The sequence below is a fragment of the Trachypithecus francoisi genome, unplaced genomic scaffold, assembly GCF_009764315.1.
Source record: "Trachypithecus francoisi isolate TF-2019V2 unplaced genomic scaffold, Tfra_2.0 Lachesis_group11, whole genome shotgun sequence".
Taxonomy (NCBI): Eukaryota; Metazoa; Chordata; class Mammalia; order Primates; family Cercopithecidae; genus Trachypithecus; species Trachypithecus francoisi.
Window position 1 is genome coordinate 23,281,838 of NW_022681456.1, and position 15,114 is coordinate 23,296,951.

Sequence of the window (15,114 nt, forward strand, 5' to 3'; positions counted from 1 at the left end):
GGGTTTCTCCATGTTGAGGCTGGTCTCGAACTCCCAACCTCAGGTGATCCACTCGCCTCAGCTTCCCAAAGTGCTGGGATCATAGGCGTGAGCCACTGCGCCCAGCTGGAATTCACTTTTGAAACTGATCATTTAGGTTTTTAAGTTTCTTTAGCCATGAGCTATACCCAAATAAAAATACCCATCCCCCTTTAACTAGGAATTTCCTTCCTATTTGCTGATTTCAGCCCATCCACTTTTCTTGATCAAAAGCCTTAAAAAAAAAATTTTTTTTTTTTTTTGAGACAGAGTCTCACACTGTCGCCGGGGCTGGAGTGCAATGGCATGATTTTGGCTCACAGCAACCTTTGTCTCCCGGGTTCAAGCGATTCTCCTGCCTCAGTCTCCCAAGTAGCTGGGATTACAGGCACCCGCCACCATGCCCGGCTATTTTTTTGTATTTTTAGCAAAGATGGGGTTTCACTATGTTGGCCAGGCTAGTCTTGAACTCTTGACCTCGTGATCCACCTGCCCTGGCCTCCCAAAATGCTGGGAGTACAGGCATGAGCCACCATGCCTAGCCAAAAAAAAAATGTTTTTTTTAAGGAGACGGAGTCTTACTATGTTGGCCAGGCTGGTCTTGAACTCCTGTCCTCAAGCACTGCCTCATCTCAGCCTCCTCAATCAAGCCTTCTTTACTATCTTGCCATCCTCCTGCTGAGCTCTGAGGCCAGGCTGCAGAACCAGACAACCGGGTGCCCCTTCCAGGTTCCCCACTAGCATCAGGTGAATTATCAGATCCCCTGTGCCTTGGTACCTGGCATGCAGGAAGTGCTTCATAAACTCACTGTTACCTTTAGGGGGCCTCCAGCAAGAGGCTGCTGGCTAGTCCTCCTCTCTCTCAACACAGTCAACCGCCCTCACTCCTCTTCACTCTCAGACCATCTTGGTCCTCTGTGTGGCCCCCACCCTGAGTCAGTGGGAACAGGAATCTTGAGGCTAGTTTCCTAAGTTGAGCCTGAGCCCCTGATGACCAAGGGTGCACATGCGGAGAGCAGGCTCTAGGCTTTTCATCTTGGATGCCTAGCCCATGGCTCAGTGACGTGAATCTGTGCCCAGGGGCCTCACCTGGCCTGCTCCGGAGTGGGAACCCCAGGAACGTCCTCCTCTTACCTAGGTGCTGTGTTTTTCACCTGCTGGCTTCCTAACAGGGAGCCTGGCTCTAGAGTCAGGCCTCATCTGCCACCCTCCACCTCACACAACCCAGGTTTTTCAAGCCTGTCTAAGGTACACTAACTCACCTTTGTATCTGTCCCCTTAAGTGTTCATGTCTCAGCATCAGTAAGAGGGACAAAGAAGTTTAACATTTGCTAAGTGACAAATGACATAAGCAGAACACAGATAGTTTCAACTTCAGCAACCAAGTTCAAGGCCCCACTGAATATTAATTAGCTGATGGGTTAAGAGGTACTTTATTAAATGCCTCTGCTGATCAAACGAAGGCCTGAAATAATCTCGTAGTTGGCAAAGTTACACAACTGCCTGCTATTAGTGAGACAGTGGGATTGGCTCACACACATTCAGAAACATGTGCTTATCCTCTTCATCTGGATAAACTTGATTCTTTCTTGTGTTGCTGTTCCTGCAACAGGAACAAAAAACCTAGAAAAAATCCTTACAGCTATCAGTGTACATGCTCCAAGTCTCAATCGGGTGATAGAGGGAATGAGAGAACTGACAGCAGAAACTCACCAGCAAACAAAACATTAAGGGAAACAGCCACTTTATTGCTGCGGTGATAAGAATTTTTTGTTTTTTGAGTCAGAGTCTTGCTCTGTCTCCCAGCCTGGAGTGCAGTGGCACGATCTTGGCTCACTGCAACCTCGGCCTCCTGGGTTCAAGTGATTCTCCTGCCTCAGCCTCCTGAGTAGCTGGAATTACAGGTGCATGCCACCACACCGGGCTATTTTTGTTGTTTTGTTTTCTTTTTTTGAGACGGAGTCTCACTCTGTCGCCCAGGCTGGAGTGCAGTGGCCGGATCTCTGCAAGCTCCGCCTCCCGGGTTTATGCAATTTTCCCGCATCAGCCTCCCGAGTAGCTGGGACTACAGGCGCCCGCCACCTCGCCCTGCTAGTTTTTTGTATCTTTTAGTAGAGACAGGGTTTCACCGTGTTAGACAGGATGGTCTCGATCTCCTGACCTTGTGATCCGCCCGTCTCGGCCTCCGAAAGTGCTGGGATTACAGGCTTGAGCCACCGCGCCCGGCCTATTTTTGTATTTTTAGTAGAGACGGCTTTTCTCTATGTTGGTCAGGCTGGTCTCAAACTCCTGACCTCAGTTGATCCACCCACCTCAGCCTCCCAAAGTGCTGGGATTCCAGGTGTGAGTCACCGCACCTGGCCTTAATAATTTTTTGTTTTTATTAGGCCAGGCTCGGTGGCTCAAGCCTGTAATCCCAGCACTTTGGGAGGCCGAGATGGGCAGATGACGAGGTCAGGAGATCGAGACCATCCTGGCTAACACGGTGAAACCCCGTCTCTACTAAAAAATACAAAAAAACTAACCAGGCGAGGTGGTGGGCGCCTGTAGTCCCAGTTACTCGGGAGGCTGAGGCAGGAGAATGGCGGAAACCCAGGAGGCGGAGCTTGCAGTGAGCTGAGATCCTGCCACTGCAGTCCAGCCTGGGAGACAGAGCTAGACTCCGTCTCAAAAAAAAAAAAAAAAAGAATTTTTTTGTTTTTAATTATGCAATCAATACATCTTCCTTGTAGAAAAACTGGAATATAGAGAAAAGAAGCTCAATCCCCAGGTTTACAAATGATGATTACAATAGCAGCAGCTACTGGTAAATATCGTTTCCAATTACCATATGCCTGCACTTTCAGGTCCATTATCTTCCTTATTTATTCTCCATAATCTTGAAATGAAGTCATTTTTACTGAAAGAAGTATAGTAGGGGTTAAGAATACAGGATTTGGGCAGGGCACAGTGGCTCACACCTGTAATCCCAGCACTTTGGGAGGTTGAGGCAGGCGGATCACTTGAGTCCAGGAGTTCAAGACCAGCCTGGCACCAAAAGAAGCAAATGCCTAAAAACCAAAACTGGTCATTTTTAAAGTGTCCTAGCTGAGTCTTAGAGTTTTTACCTCTGTACCATGTCTAGTAATAGAAAAGGAATTAAATTATCAGTATACTAAAATGCCTAATGGTGAATCATTTAGTCTGAGGGCATGTGTCATATTTCCTTAACTCTTAAATAGTTGCCCTGTTACCTAATTAAGAACGATGACTCTCACAAAAGTTTATTGTATCTGGAATTCTTTTTAAATGAAAAATGTCCAGGCACAGTGGCTCATGCCTGTAATCCCAGCACTTTGGGAGGTAGAGGCGGGCGGACTGCTTGAGGCCAGGGGTTGAAACCAGCATGGCCAACATGATGAAATACCATCTCCACTAAAAATACAAAAATTAGCCTGTAATCCCAGCTACTAAGGAGGCTGAGGCAGGAGAATCGCTGGAACCTGGGAGGCGAAGGCTGCAGTGAGCTGAGATTACGCCACCGCACTGCAGTCTGTATGACAGAGCGAGACTCCATCTCAAAAAGAAAAGAAAAAAAAAGAAAGAAAAGAAAAGAGGGTAATTTTGGACTCTTGGTGGGGGCTCAACCACTTTAAATATGGCAGGTTGCAAGCACACAGCTTGCAGTACCCATTCACCAAATGGAGTAATGCTAAACTGTCTCAATTTTTGTCAACCATAAGACAACCAATGCTCCTCTTCCTCTACAATTTCTTGAAAATTATAGCACCAATTTCGAGTCATTCAAAAACCAGGTCTATAAGACACTGGATAAAATGTATGAAGCCAACAAGAACAACCATACTAGATTTCAGAGATAATCACAAATCCTCATCCTAACTGCTAAGTTTGTTAGCTTGAAACTTGAGGGCACCAATATCTCCCAGAATTGTTGAGATACTTTAAAAGCAGTTTCTCGGCCGAGACGGGCGGATCACGAGGTCAGGAGATCGAGACCATCCTGGCTAACACGGTGAAACCCCGTCTCTACTAAAAATACAAAAACTAGCCGGGCGAGGTGGTGGGCGCCTGTAGTCCCAGCTACTCGGGAGGCTGAAGCAGGAGAATGGCGGGAACCCGGGAGGCGGAGCTTACAGTGAGCTGAGATACGGCCACTGCACTCCAGTCCGGGCGACAGAGCAAGACTCCGCCTCAAAAAAAAAAAAAAAAAAAAAAAGCAGTTTCTCGGCCTGGCGTGGCTCACGCCTGTAATCCCAGCACTTTGGGAGGCTGAGGCAGGCGGATCACCTGAGGTCGGGAGTTCGAGACCAGCCTGACCAACATAGAGAAACCCTGTCTCCACTAAAAATACAAAATTAGTTGGGTGTGGTGGCGCATGCCTGTAATCTCAGCTACTTGGGAGGCTGAAGCAGGAGAATCGCCTGAACCCAGGAGGTGGAGGTTGCAGTGAGCCGAGATCCGGCCATTGCACTCCAGCCTGGGCAACAAGAACGGGGGCCGGGGGGGGGGTGGGGGGGGGTGGGGAGCAGAGTTTCTCAACCAAGACGCTATTGGATTTGGGGGCTGGATAAGTCTTAGTTGCGGGGGGCTGTCTTGTCCATTGCAGGATGTTGAGCAGCATAACTGGCCTCTACCCACTACTAGTAGCACCCACTCCCCACTTGCAACAACCAAAAATACATTGCCAAATGTCCCCAGGGGTTCGGGGGTGCAAAATCACCTCCAACTGAGAGCATCACTGCTTTAAAGAGATGGCAATAATGAAAACATTAAAGCATCAAAGCACTTTAGAACAAGAAGGGATTTTAAGGAGCCTGAGAACCAGTGATTCTCAAACTTTGCTAGCTATCAGCCTCCCCGGGGAGTATGTTAAAACGCGGCACCTGGACTTCACCCCAGACCTATGAATAGAGTCAAGTGTTAGGTTTTGCCCCAGCACCAACATCCTCATTCTACAGCTAAGTTAACGTCAGCCAGAGAGGGAGAATGCCTTGACCAAGGTCACAGGGCGCGTTAGAACCTGGACTCCAAAACCAACCAAGCCCTTCCTTACAACAAGGAGGGTGTGCTATTCTTACGTCTTTGAGGCAGCAGAACCTAAAAATGGTTAAGACGGTGCATTCCGGAGCCAGCCGGCCCGAGTTAAAATCCCGACTTGGCATTTATCAGCGGGGCGGCCTCGCACAAGGCACGTAGCCTCTGAGGACTTCAGTTTCCTTCTCTGTCCAGTGGAAAAGTAACAGTACCTACCCTCCAGCGTTATTGGAAAGGTAAAGAGACAAGATATTAAAAAGCCCGTCGCACAGTAAGCACTCGATACGTGTCCTATTATTAGGACTGTCCCACACCTGCAAAGTGGAAGGCGTCTGGGGATCCCGGGGACAGAGGGCTGGAAATGGGCTCAGGGAGGCGAAACGACCCCGGATTCCCCGAAGTCCCCATCGGGAGTCGGACCCCCGCCCCGCCCCTCACCTGGCCCTGCAACTCCTTCTCGAGCTGCCGGTAGTCGTTTTTCCACACTAGGAGGTGCAGGGGGTAGTGGTCGCTGGCGTCGCAGGCCGAGGACATGGCGAGGAGGCCGTAACCGGGTCCTCGCCGCCCGCCAGCCAGCCCCAAGTCTCGGCCCTGGCGGGGTCTCCCGCGCCCGCCCGCCTGCCCTGAGGCCGGCCAGCAAGCAAGCGAAGGGCGCGTTACGCTGCCGGCCGGCTGAAGCGATCGGGTGCAGGCCGCGCGGGAGGTCAGGGGTCGCGGGCCGGCTCAGTGACCAGGTCGGCCGCGCCCACCCCGCGCCCCGCGGCGTTCCCGCCCGCGCTGACAGCTCGCGGACCGACTTCTGCGGACCTAACTGCCCCAAACAGGGAAGTGCGGGGAGCGAACCACCGCATGCCGCGGCGGGGGTAGGCGACCTCGGGCACCGGGTCCGAGGTCCACGCCATTGCACCCACCTCCAGCTCACACCGAGAAACCCAGTGCAGACCACAGACCAGAGCTGCGGCTCATTCTCTTGGCCAAAGATCTCCACACGGAAAGTTCCGTCTACCTGTCCCCAGCTTCTTTCCCCCTGCTCCAGCTGCCCCATGTGGTTCGGTCCACAACTGGGCCTCTTCCATTGGCTCTACAGTCAGGGGGTGACAATTAAGCCCCAGACCAAACCATTCCAGCTGCCGACACCCTTGCAGCCTTTTTGGAGCAGGGCCGATGCTTCCACGATGGGTCAAAAGCCATTTTGGAAGTGGGCAACACCGGATAATTTTTGAAGGAGGAACTCTAAACCCTGGCGAAGTGGCTTCAAATACAGTATTTGCATGAAAGGAGATATTTCTACTTCGTGATTTCTCAGCCTCGGCACATATTGAACTGGGCAGTTTTTGTGTGGGGGTTGTCCGGTCCTTTGTAGGATGCTGAGCGGTTTCCCTGGTCTTTCTCCCCACTCAATACCAGTAGCACTCCCCAAAACATGTCTCTCCAGATATTGCCAAATGTCGCCTCGGGGAGAAAAATCGTCCTCAGTTGAAAACCGCTTCTATTTGAACTCCGAACCAGGTTATGATTCAATGGCTACCTATGGTGGTGATTTTAGTCCATGTATGAGTGTCATTTTTAAGCTAGCTTTTTGGATTTGAGGTTATGGCTGAAAGGATTGATAAATAATACACGTATTTGACCACAGTCTGCGAATATGAAGTTTATTCTTTGTGTTTCAGGCACTATGCCTCCTTGACTCAATGAAGAACCAAAACAACTTACAGCTAGCTACTCATGGGCTTGAACTTTCTGCTGCTGCTTCAGCTCAGCTGTCTACAACTAGACCACATAGCAGGGTGAAGCTATTTAATGCATTGTGAAAACATTCCCTCTGCCCTCTGAGCATATGCACATCCAGCTCTTCAGATGCCTGCAACACAGCTGTTCAAGAATGCCAACCTAATCCATTCTCCACAGATGTGGAGCCCAGATTTGTGAGTTGTTAAACCAAAACAGGATGCAGGAGCACCAGGATGGCACCCGGATACTCTAACTGTGGAATGTGTGGGAAGTCTGTGATTACTCCTGCATCACACATTTATCACACTGTAGACATGAACTCAAGACCGGTGCTTTGAGGCCTCTTCCAGCACTTCTCATTCTTTCAGATGCCTTTTGCAACTTAATGTTCTTCTTCTCCATCTTCCCATGTTTTTTGAAAATCTCCCTATCTCATTAATCAGAAAACCCCACAATGACAGGAACCACATCGTTTTGCTTACCAGAGTATCTAAAACCAAAATAGTACCTGGCTCACAACAGGCATTCAATATTTGCTGAATGGAGATCATAGTTGTGTTTATATGTAAGACAGACAATAAGTAATCATTGGTATTAGGGCCACATCTCCTTTCTCCTTCACACTGATTCACCTCATTTCATTGTGTTTATCTCACACCATTCTGTAAATTATCCCAGGTTAGCTATTCTTATTCTCAAATTCCACGCATATGAAGAAAAACAGTAATTAGAAAATAATAGCAATATCCATAATTATGGGAGCTACTATTTACTGAGGGGTTACTATCCAGCAGTTATATCACATTTTTCCCATAATTTATTCCATCTGTCCTTAGCCAAAATGAATGTTTAACTTTGCTGGTCACAAGTTTTGTCGCATATTCTTCTTCTTCTTTTTCTTTCTTTCCCTCTCTCTCTTCTCCTTCATTTTCATCTGGCAACCCTTTAAAAATGTAAAAATCATTTTTTTTGTTTTTGTTTTTTTTTGAGACGGAGTCTCGCTCTGTCACCCAGGCTGGAGTGCAGTGGCCAGATCTCAGCTCACTGTAAGCTCCGCCTCCCGGGTTTACGCCATTCTCCTGCCTCAGCCTCCCGAGTAGCTGGGATTACAGGCGCCGCCACCTCGCCCGGCTAGTTTTTTGTATTTTTAGTAGAGACGGGGTTTCACAGTGTTAGCCAGGATGGTCTCGATCTCCTGACCTCGTGATCCGCCCGTCTCGGCCTCCCAAAGTGCTGGGATTACAGGCTTGAGCCACCGCGCCCGGCCGTAAAAATCATTCTTAAGTAGCTAGCCATACAAAAACAAATCATGAACTAGAAGTAAACAATGCATTATCTTAATTTTGAAGATGAGATTAAAACTGAAGCCTAAATAAGGAATCATCTAATATATTCTTTTTTGTTATTTTTGTTTTTGTTGTTGAAGTGGTTTTTGAGACAGTCTCACTCTGTCGTCCAGGCTGGAGTGCAGTGACGCGATCTCTGCTCACTGCAACCTCCACCTCCCAGCCTCAAGTGATTCTCACGCCTCAGCCTCCTGAGTATCTGAGATTACAGGCATGCGCCACCACACCTGGCCAATCTTTTTTTTTTTTTTTTTTTTTTTTTGAGACAGAATGGAGTGCAATGGCATGATCTCGGCTCACTGCAACCTCCACCTCCTGGGTTCAAGCTCCTGCCTCTGCCTCCCAAGTAGCTGGGATTACAGGCGCCTGCCACTGTGCCTGGCTAATTTTTGTATTTTTAGTAGAGACAGGGTTTCACCATCTTGGCCAGGCTGGTCTTGTACTTCTGACCTCGTGATCCACCCGCCTCGGCCTCCGAAAGTGCTGGGATTACAGCCGTGAGTCACCGTGCCCGGCCAATTTTTGTATTTTTAGTAGAGATGGGGTTTCACTATGTTGCCCAGGCTGGTCTCCCAACTCCTGCCTCAAGTGATCCGCCTGCCTCAGCCTTCCAAAGTGTTGAGATTACAAGAGTGAGCCACTGCGCCCAGCCTGGAATCATATAATATACTCTTATTTTACTTTATCTACCTCAGTAAAATGCAAGCTTCATAAGGACTAGAAATTCAGTCTTTGCTCACTGCTGTTTCTCCAGTGGCTGGGATGTTGTATAAAACATGGTAAGTACTTGATAAATATTTGTTGAATAAAGGAATGAATCAATGAACTTGACCATTGATTGCCTCAGGAAGGCTGTGGCTGCAGGGTTCTCATCACAAGATATTGCTGCTTCCCCTGGTATTAATCAGTTGGGACAAGGGGAATTTCTGCCAGAGAGGGAGACCCAAATTCAATATTTAAAGGTAGGACAGATGATGGTCCAGCAGTCTCCTGCCCTCACTCAAGATGGCGACAAGGCAGCGTGCCCTTTCCGGTCACATGACCTGACACTCGCAGAAGGGCGCCTCCCCGCGCTTGCGTGCTATGCCAAGGCTGCAAGGCGCTGAGGGGAGAGGCGCCGCCGTCAGCGCCGCCGCCGCTGGGACCCGTTAGAGCGGAAGCGCCGCCGCCGCCGCCTTTGCTGTCCCCGGGCCTCTAGTTCCCGGCAGGTGGGAGGCGGGAGCCATGTCGAAACGGCTCCGGAGCAGCGAGGTGTGCGCTGACTGCAGCGGGCCGGGTGAGTCGCACCGGCCGGGCCCGCTCCCCTCTGCTTTCCTGGCCCGGACCCCTACCCCGGGGCCGCCCACTCAGGTCAGGCGGCATCCCGCGGTCAAGCGTCCGCGGCCCGCTACTAGGGTCTCAACGAAGAGGTCCCGGGGCGGCCTTGGGGCGGGACCCGTCCCTGGCCTGTCAGAGACTGGCGGGCAGGGGGCCGCCGCCCTCCCCGTACCTCGCGGCCCTCCCTTTCCTCTAGTTCCCTCCCGTTCTCTCCGTCCCAGGCCAGCTGGGGAGGTGACGGGGGCCAGGGCTGCTCCCCCAACAGGAAGGGGCTTGGGCAATCCACAGGAAAGCCAATTACAGAAGTAAAATGCGAGCGGTCCTCCCGGCTGCAGCCTCCAGAGGCTGCAGGTGTCACCTCCCGCTAGACCCCCTCTCCTCCTGGGTGCCCTGCCCGGGGAGGATGACACTCCCTGAGTCTCGCCAGAGGGTCCCCGTAGATGACTTTCCCGCTCCTGACATCCGACAGCTACTCCGTCGGGGAGAATTGCCAGGAGATCGGGGTCTTCCAGACACAACCAGCACTTAGGAGGCAGTGCGTGTCTCAAGTTTGAGGATGTGAATGGCCTGGGTTCAAACTAGATTTTACTTCTGGGTGACCTTGGGCTTGTGACTTTACTTGGTCACTTGGCTTGATTTCCTCATTTTTTTCGATGAGGATAATCGGGAGTATCACGCTCAGTGGTGAGGAAGATTCAATGAATACTCGTAGGATCATATCATCTAAGGCTTTTCTTTTTTGCGTTATGCTGTCTACAATAGAACCCTTGCAGTCCCTTAAAGCTAGAATTGACTATCTAAATCATACGTTGATTACAACTGAAACAAACGCAAAATCACCAGCAATATGGGGCATTGAAACGCTAAAGCCGTTCCTTCATAATGATGCATAACTGTTCATACATGATATTCACATTTAGAGATCAAGCGTGTCTCAGCAATTGCAACTGAATTGTCAGGTCTCTGGATAGATTATTACATGCTGTTTTAGGTGCTTGGATGTATTGGCTTTGAGTTAATTCGAAGGTAACATGGCTTTCTTGGCACAATAGTGTCCGATAAACAATCTTAATCAAATCATTGAACACTACTGGCTTTGCAACTGTTCTGATCTTCAGCTTGTCATTTGGAAGTGAAGCCTGATTGTAAATAGAACTGTGATAACTCAAACCTCATGTGGTGGTTTTAATGGCTCGTACAGTGCAGGTGTTACCAGTTTCCTTTGACGATAGGAAGGGGGTATGGAGGAGTTTAAAAAGAAGCGTTTTCTAAAAACCAAGTTAATGTGAATTATACAAACTCAAACTCCATCGTTTTCTCTAAAAATGTTACTTGTTCCACTTCCTTATTTTCTTGCCTATTTTCAGTTGAACTTTCTGTGATGTGTTTGATTCACATGTGTCTAGCTTCTAACTTCCTCTTGGAATGCATATTGTTTTGCTTCTTGATGGGGTACGGGGCAAAGCAAAATTGTTCCTCCATTGCCATCCTAAATATACTTTTGCAGCATTTTGTGCATTTCAGAACATTTTCTCTTCCATTGTATCGCTTTAGTTGTTGTCTCATACGCCTAATCTGCAGAGACTTGAGTCACTTCCTTCCTGTTTTGAATATAAGTAGGCTACCTTGAAATATTCTGTGAAATTGAGCAGCCTGGAATTTGTGCTGCCTTTTCTGCAAACCCTACTGAGAGAATTACCTGTAGAGTTAGGGACCCCTTTGAGATTCTGATGAATGCTAAGGCCTTCTCCCCTAAAATGCACGTGAACGAATTTACCTAAGATTTGTCTAGGGGAGTCACAGACATTTTTGAAGTTCATTTGTGGTGTCCCTGGAGCCCAGGCATAAATCCTCCAGATGAACTTAAAGGGTTTTACCCAATCTCATTCATACAAACTTATTTTTATTTTACTATGTTACTATTCTAATATTCTTTCCATGGGATTCTGATCCAGGACGCTAAAGTGGTTAGTCGAATACTTGTCTTAATTAATATGTGTTAAATACTTGCTAAAAAAGAATAGTGCAAATCCTCTGAATGGTAAGTGAAAACCAAAGGTATGCTTCAAAACAGTCTTTTTTTTTTTTTTTTTTTTTTGGCCATTAGTGACAGTACTATACTGCAGGAAGCAGTGTTGTTATGCATCTTTGTAGAGCTCCTTCATCTGGACATTTCCAATCTCTGCTTTTTAGGATGATATAGTAATAGTAACAGTTATACTAAATTCAATTATTTTTATTCTGTTTTATTTTATGCAAACATTTAACCATGATCACTTCTTCTTAAATATTCTACTTTTTTGTGTGTGTGGTTTTTTTTTAATGAATCTGGTTTGTTTTAAATACATCACACTCTGAGTTCAATTACTTGAAAACTCCATGGAGATTTTCAGTATAGTAGTATAGTGGTCACATGAAATGTTCAATGTTTTAAATATTTCCCATCAAAAACTTTTTCCAGTGATCGTGAATTTCACATCTAGAAAATATCTGAATTACTGAGAAAATAATTTAGAAAAGATATAACAGCTAACGTTACTACTTTACTATGTGTGAGGTACCTCACTTATTCTCTGTATCCTCACTATCCTGAGATATGTTGTTATTCTCATTTGAGCCATGGTGAAAACACTCAGAGAAGTAGCTTGTCTGAGATCATTGTGCAAGAAGTGGCAGAGTTGGGGTTCAAACCCTGAACTGCTTGTCTCTAGAGCCAACCCTCTTAACCACCATAGTCACTTGGTCCCAGGATTTGTCTTTGATTGAAAGCCCATAACTTTTCATTATATGGTTTGAATGGGTTTGAATAAACTTAAAAAATGGTAAAGATGGTGTACATGCATTTTAGAGATTTTTGTGGACATTGAAGAATTTTTAAATGTAACCCTTTGACCAGGCAGCTTAAGTGGCACCTATTGTCACCCCATTGTGAGTCTGATGAAATGTAGGTCTTTCTTTGAGGTTTCGAAGTATTCAGTTTACTTACCCAGATCCATCCTGCTTGCCAAGTATGAAATTATCCCATGTTTCCAAGGACATCTAATGAAGCTCTATGATTTTAAAGGGAAAAAAGTATTATACACACTAAAAATATTACTCATTTTTATTTTACATCTTTGCCTCTGTGAAGCTGCTGTTATTGCAACTTCTTTTTTTTTCAGATCAATTGCAGGATTGGACTTGGTAGTTTATGTAAAACAAGTAATTGGCTGGGCACGGTGGCTCACACCTGTAATCCCAGCACTTTGGGAGGCCGAGGTGAGTGGATCACCTGAGGTCAGGAGTTTGAGACCAGCCTGGCCAACATGGTGAAACCTCGTCTGTACTAAAAATAACAAAAATTAGCTGAGCTGGTGGCACATGTGTGTAATTCCAGCTACTCGGGAGGCTGAGGCAGGAGAATCGTTTGAACCCTGGAGGCAGAAGTTGCAGTGAGCCGAGATTACGCCACTGCACTCCATCCTAGGGAACAGAGTGAGACTGTCTCAAAAAAAAAAAAAATTTTTGATGGACATCATAGAACATTTCCTAATGGAAGAGGCCAGGTTTCCCTGTTCTCAGAACCATAGCAGCTGAGTGATTTTATGATTCTGTAACTCGCAGCTTTCTGCTAAGCATATTGGCATCTTGATTCATAGCAGTGAATTAGGACAGCAGTCTTTACACCATTTACTGCAGAAAATGCTATCTGCATAATTCACTGTGAAAATTATGTTATCTTGGCTGGGTGCAGTGGCTTACGCCTGTAATCTCAGCACTTTGGGAGGCCAAGGTGGGCAGATCACCTGAGGTCAGGGTTTGAGACCAACCTGACCAACACGATGAATCCCCGTCTCTGCTAAAAATATAAAAATTAGCCGGGCATGATGGTGCATGCCTGTAATCCCAGCTACTTGGGAGGCTGAGGCAGGAGAATCGCTTGAACCTGGGAGAGAGAGGTTGCAGTGAGCCAAGATTGTGGTACTGTACTCCAGCCTTGGTGACAGTGTTAGACTCCATCTTAAAAAAAAAAAAAAAAATTGTATTATCTTGGTTTTTATGGAGATGGATCCAAAATCATTCGTCAGTACCCTCTCAATTTGCTTTCTTACCTTGAATGAAAGAGCATGCATCTGAAATGGTAGATCCACATTAGGGCTACAAACTGTGGCCCTGAACCAGAAAGACAATAGCTGTTTACCCAAGGCTCCCACTGATGTTTTTAGTATCAATTAGCATTGTACCTAATCAGCCAAGTTAGGTCATATCATCCGACAAGATAACCAGCTCGATGCATTGATGAGCATACTAAAACAAAAATGTCTCATTTTTCTGACAAAGCAAACCTCAGTCGTCTTTCGCCATCTGGCGGTATAGCAACCTGCTGGTATCCCTGCCACTGAGATTTCACTCTCTTTCCAGATCCTTCCTGGGCATCAGTAAATAGGGGAACGTTTATATGTGATGAGTGCTGCAGTGTCCATCGGAGTCTAGGGCGCCATATCTCCCAAGTGAGGCATCTGAAACACACACCATGGCCTCCAACATTGCTTCAGGTAAAGGATAAGAAGAATTCTCCTGATGGTAATTTACATTTTAGGGCTCATCGTGTTAACAACTAAAATTTCTCCTGGCGTACTTCTTCCATAAGACAAAACTGTTTCATAATTGAATAGAGATGGCATGCCCATCAATGCTACTTACAAATATTAATCTGTATTGAATTCATCATTTAAGACTTTTCTTCCTATTTGACATAAATCTTGTCCAAACAGCTCAATTATAGGTACATAGATGGATAGTCATTAAAATACCTTGGTAATGTTGCACTGTTGACTTTCTAGACTGTCACTAGAAAAAAAATTTTTTTTTTTTTTTTTTTGAGACGGAGTCTCTGTCATCCAGGCTGGAGTGCAGTGGCGTGATCTCAGCTCACTGCAACCTCTGCCTCCAGGGTTCAAGCGATTCTCCTGCCTCAGCCTCCCGAGTAGCTGGGATTACAGGTGCCCGCCATCATGCCCGGCTAATTTTTGTATTTTTAGTAGAGAAGGGATTTCACCATGTTGGCCAGGCTGGTCTTAAACGCCTGAACTCAAGCGATCTGCACCTCAACCTCTCAAAGTGCGGGGATTACAGGCATGAGCCACCGCGCCCAGCCAGTAGTCCATCTCTTCTATGCATGATAATGAATGTTTCTGAAAGCTACTGCCTGAGAAACTTTTCTTTAATGTACTTATTCCTGAGTACCTGCTAATATTTTTAGAACATGTTTTTCTGCTTTGATAGTGGCATGGGCTGGGATTCCTCAGAAACTTCTGAAACATTTTAAGTTTTCTTAAAGCTCTGTTACTAGTCAGAGAGACCAAATTAAATTAATATGTTTTGATTGCATGTAGAATACCCTGTTAAATGGGCTCTTTGTTTTATTTGGGGTCCAATGTCATATCACCTTTACTTCTATTTTGGGGTACACATTCTTCAAGTTCTCTTGGAACTCAAGGTTAAGTATGTGTTTTGCTTTCATTTGTCTTGATTAGACATTTCTCTGAATCTCTGACAGCTGCACATATCCCTTAAACTTGCCTATGTGAACCAAGGAGCCAAAGCAAGTGGGTTTGGATCTCTGATGTGAAAATAGCTACACTGCTGTAAAAAACAGATGGGGCTGTTTTAGGAGTCATGCCTTGAA

General features: G+C 46.6%; 2 protein-coding genes across 21 annotated transcripts in view; one reads left to right on the plus strand and one right to left on the minus strand.

The window, feature by feature from the left end:
* ANKRD13A (ankyrin repeat domain 13A) overlaps nucleotides 1–5,887 on the minus strand; it is a 43,763-nt gene extending 37,876 nt beyond the window's left edge. For 2 of the 4 annotated variants that reach the window (XM_033220659.1, XM_033220658.1), the window contains exon 1: nucleotides 5,491–5,842. In XM_033220659.1, the coding sequence (XP_033076550.1) occupies nucleotides 5,491–5,586 (96 nt within the window). In that variant the 5' untranslated portion in view covers nucleotides 5,587–5,842. Of the gene's footprint in view, nucleotides 1–5,490 lie in introns of all 4 variants that reach the window. The other 2 variants (XM_033220656.1, XM_033220657.1) reach the window with 2 other exon arrangements.
* Nucleotides 5,888–9,195: 3,308 nt separating this feature from the next.
* Nucleotides 9,196–15,114, plus strand: part of GIT2 (GIT ArfGAP 2) — a 65,864-nt gene continuing 59,945 nt past the window's right edge. For 9 of the 17 annotated variants that reach the window (XM_033220669.1, XM_033220661.1, XM_033220663.1 and 6 more), the window contains exons 1-2: nucleotides 9,196–9,405; nucleotides 13,848–13,981. In XM_033220669.1, coding sequence (XP_033076560.1) covers nucleotides 9,354–9,405; nucleotides 13,848–13,981 — 186 coding nt within the window. In that variant the 5' untranslated portion in view covers nucleotides 9,196–9,353. The remainder of the gene's footprint in view (nucleotides 9,406–13,847; nucleotides 13,982–15,114) is intronic. The other 8 variants (XM_033220664.1, XM_033220672.1, XM_033220673.1 and 5 more) reach the window with 3 other exon arrangements.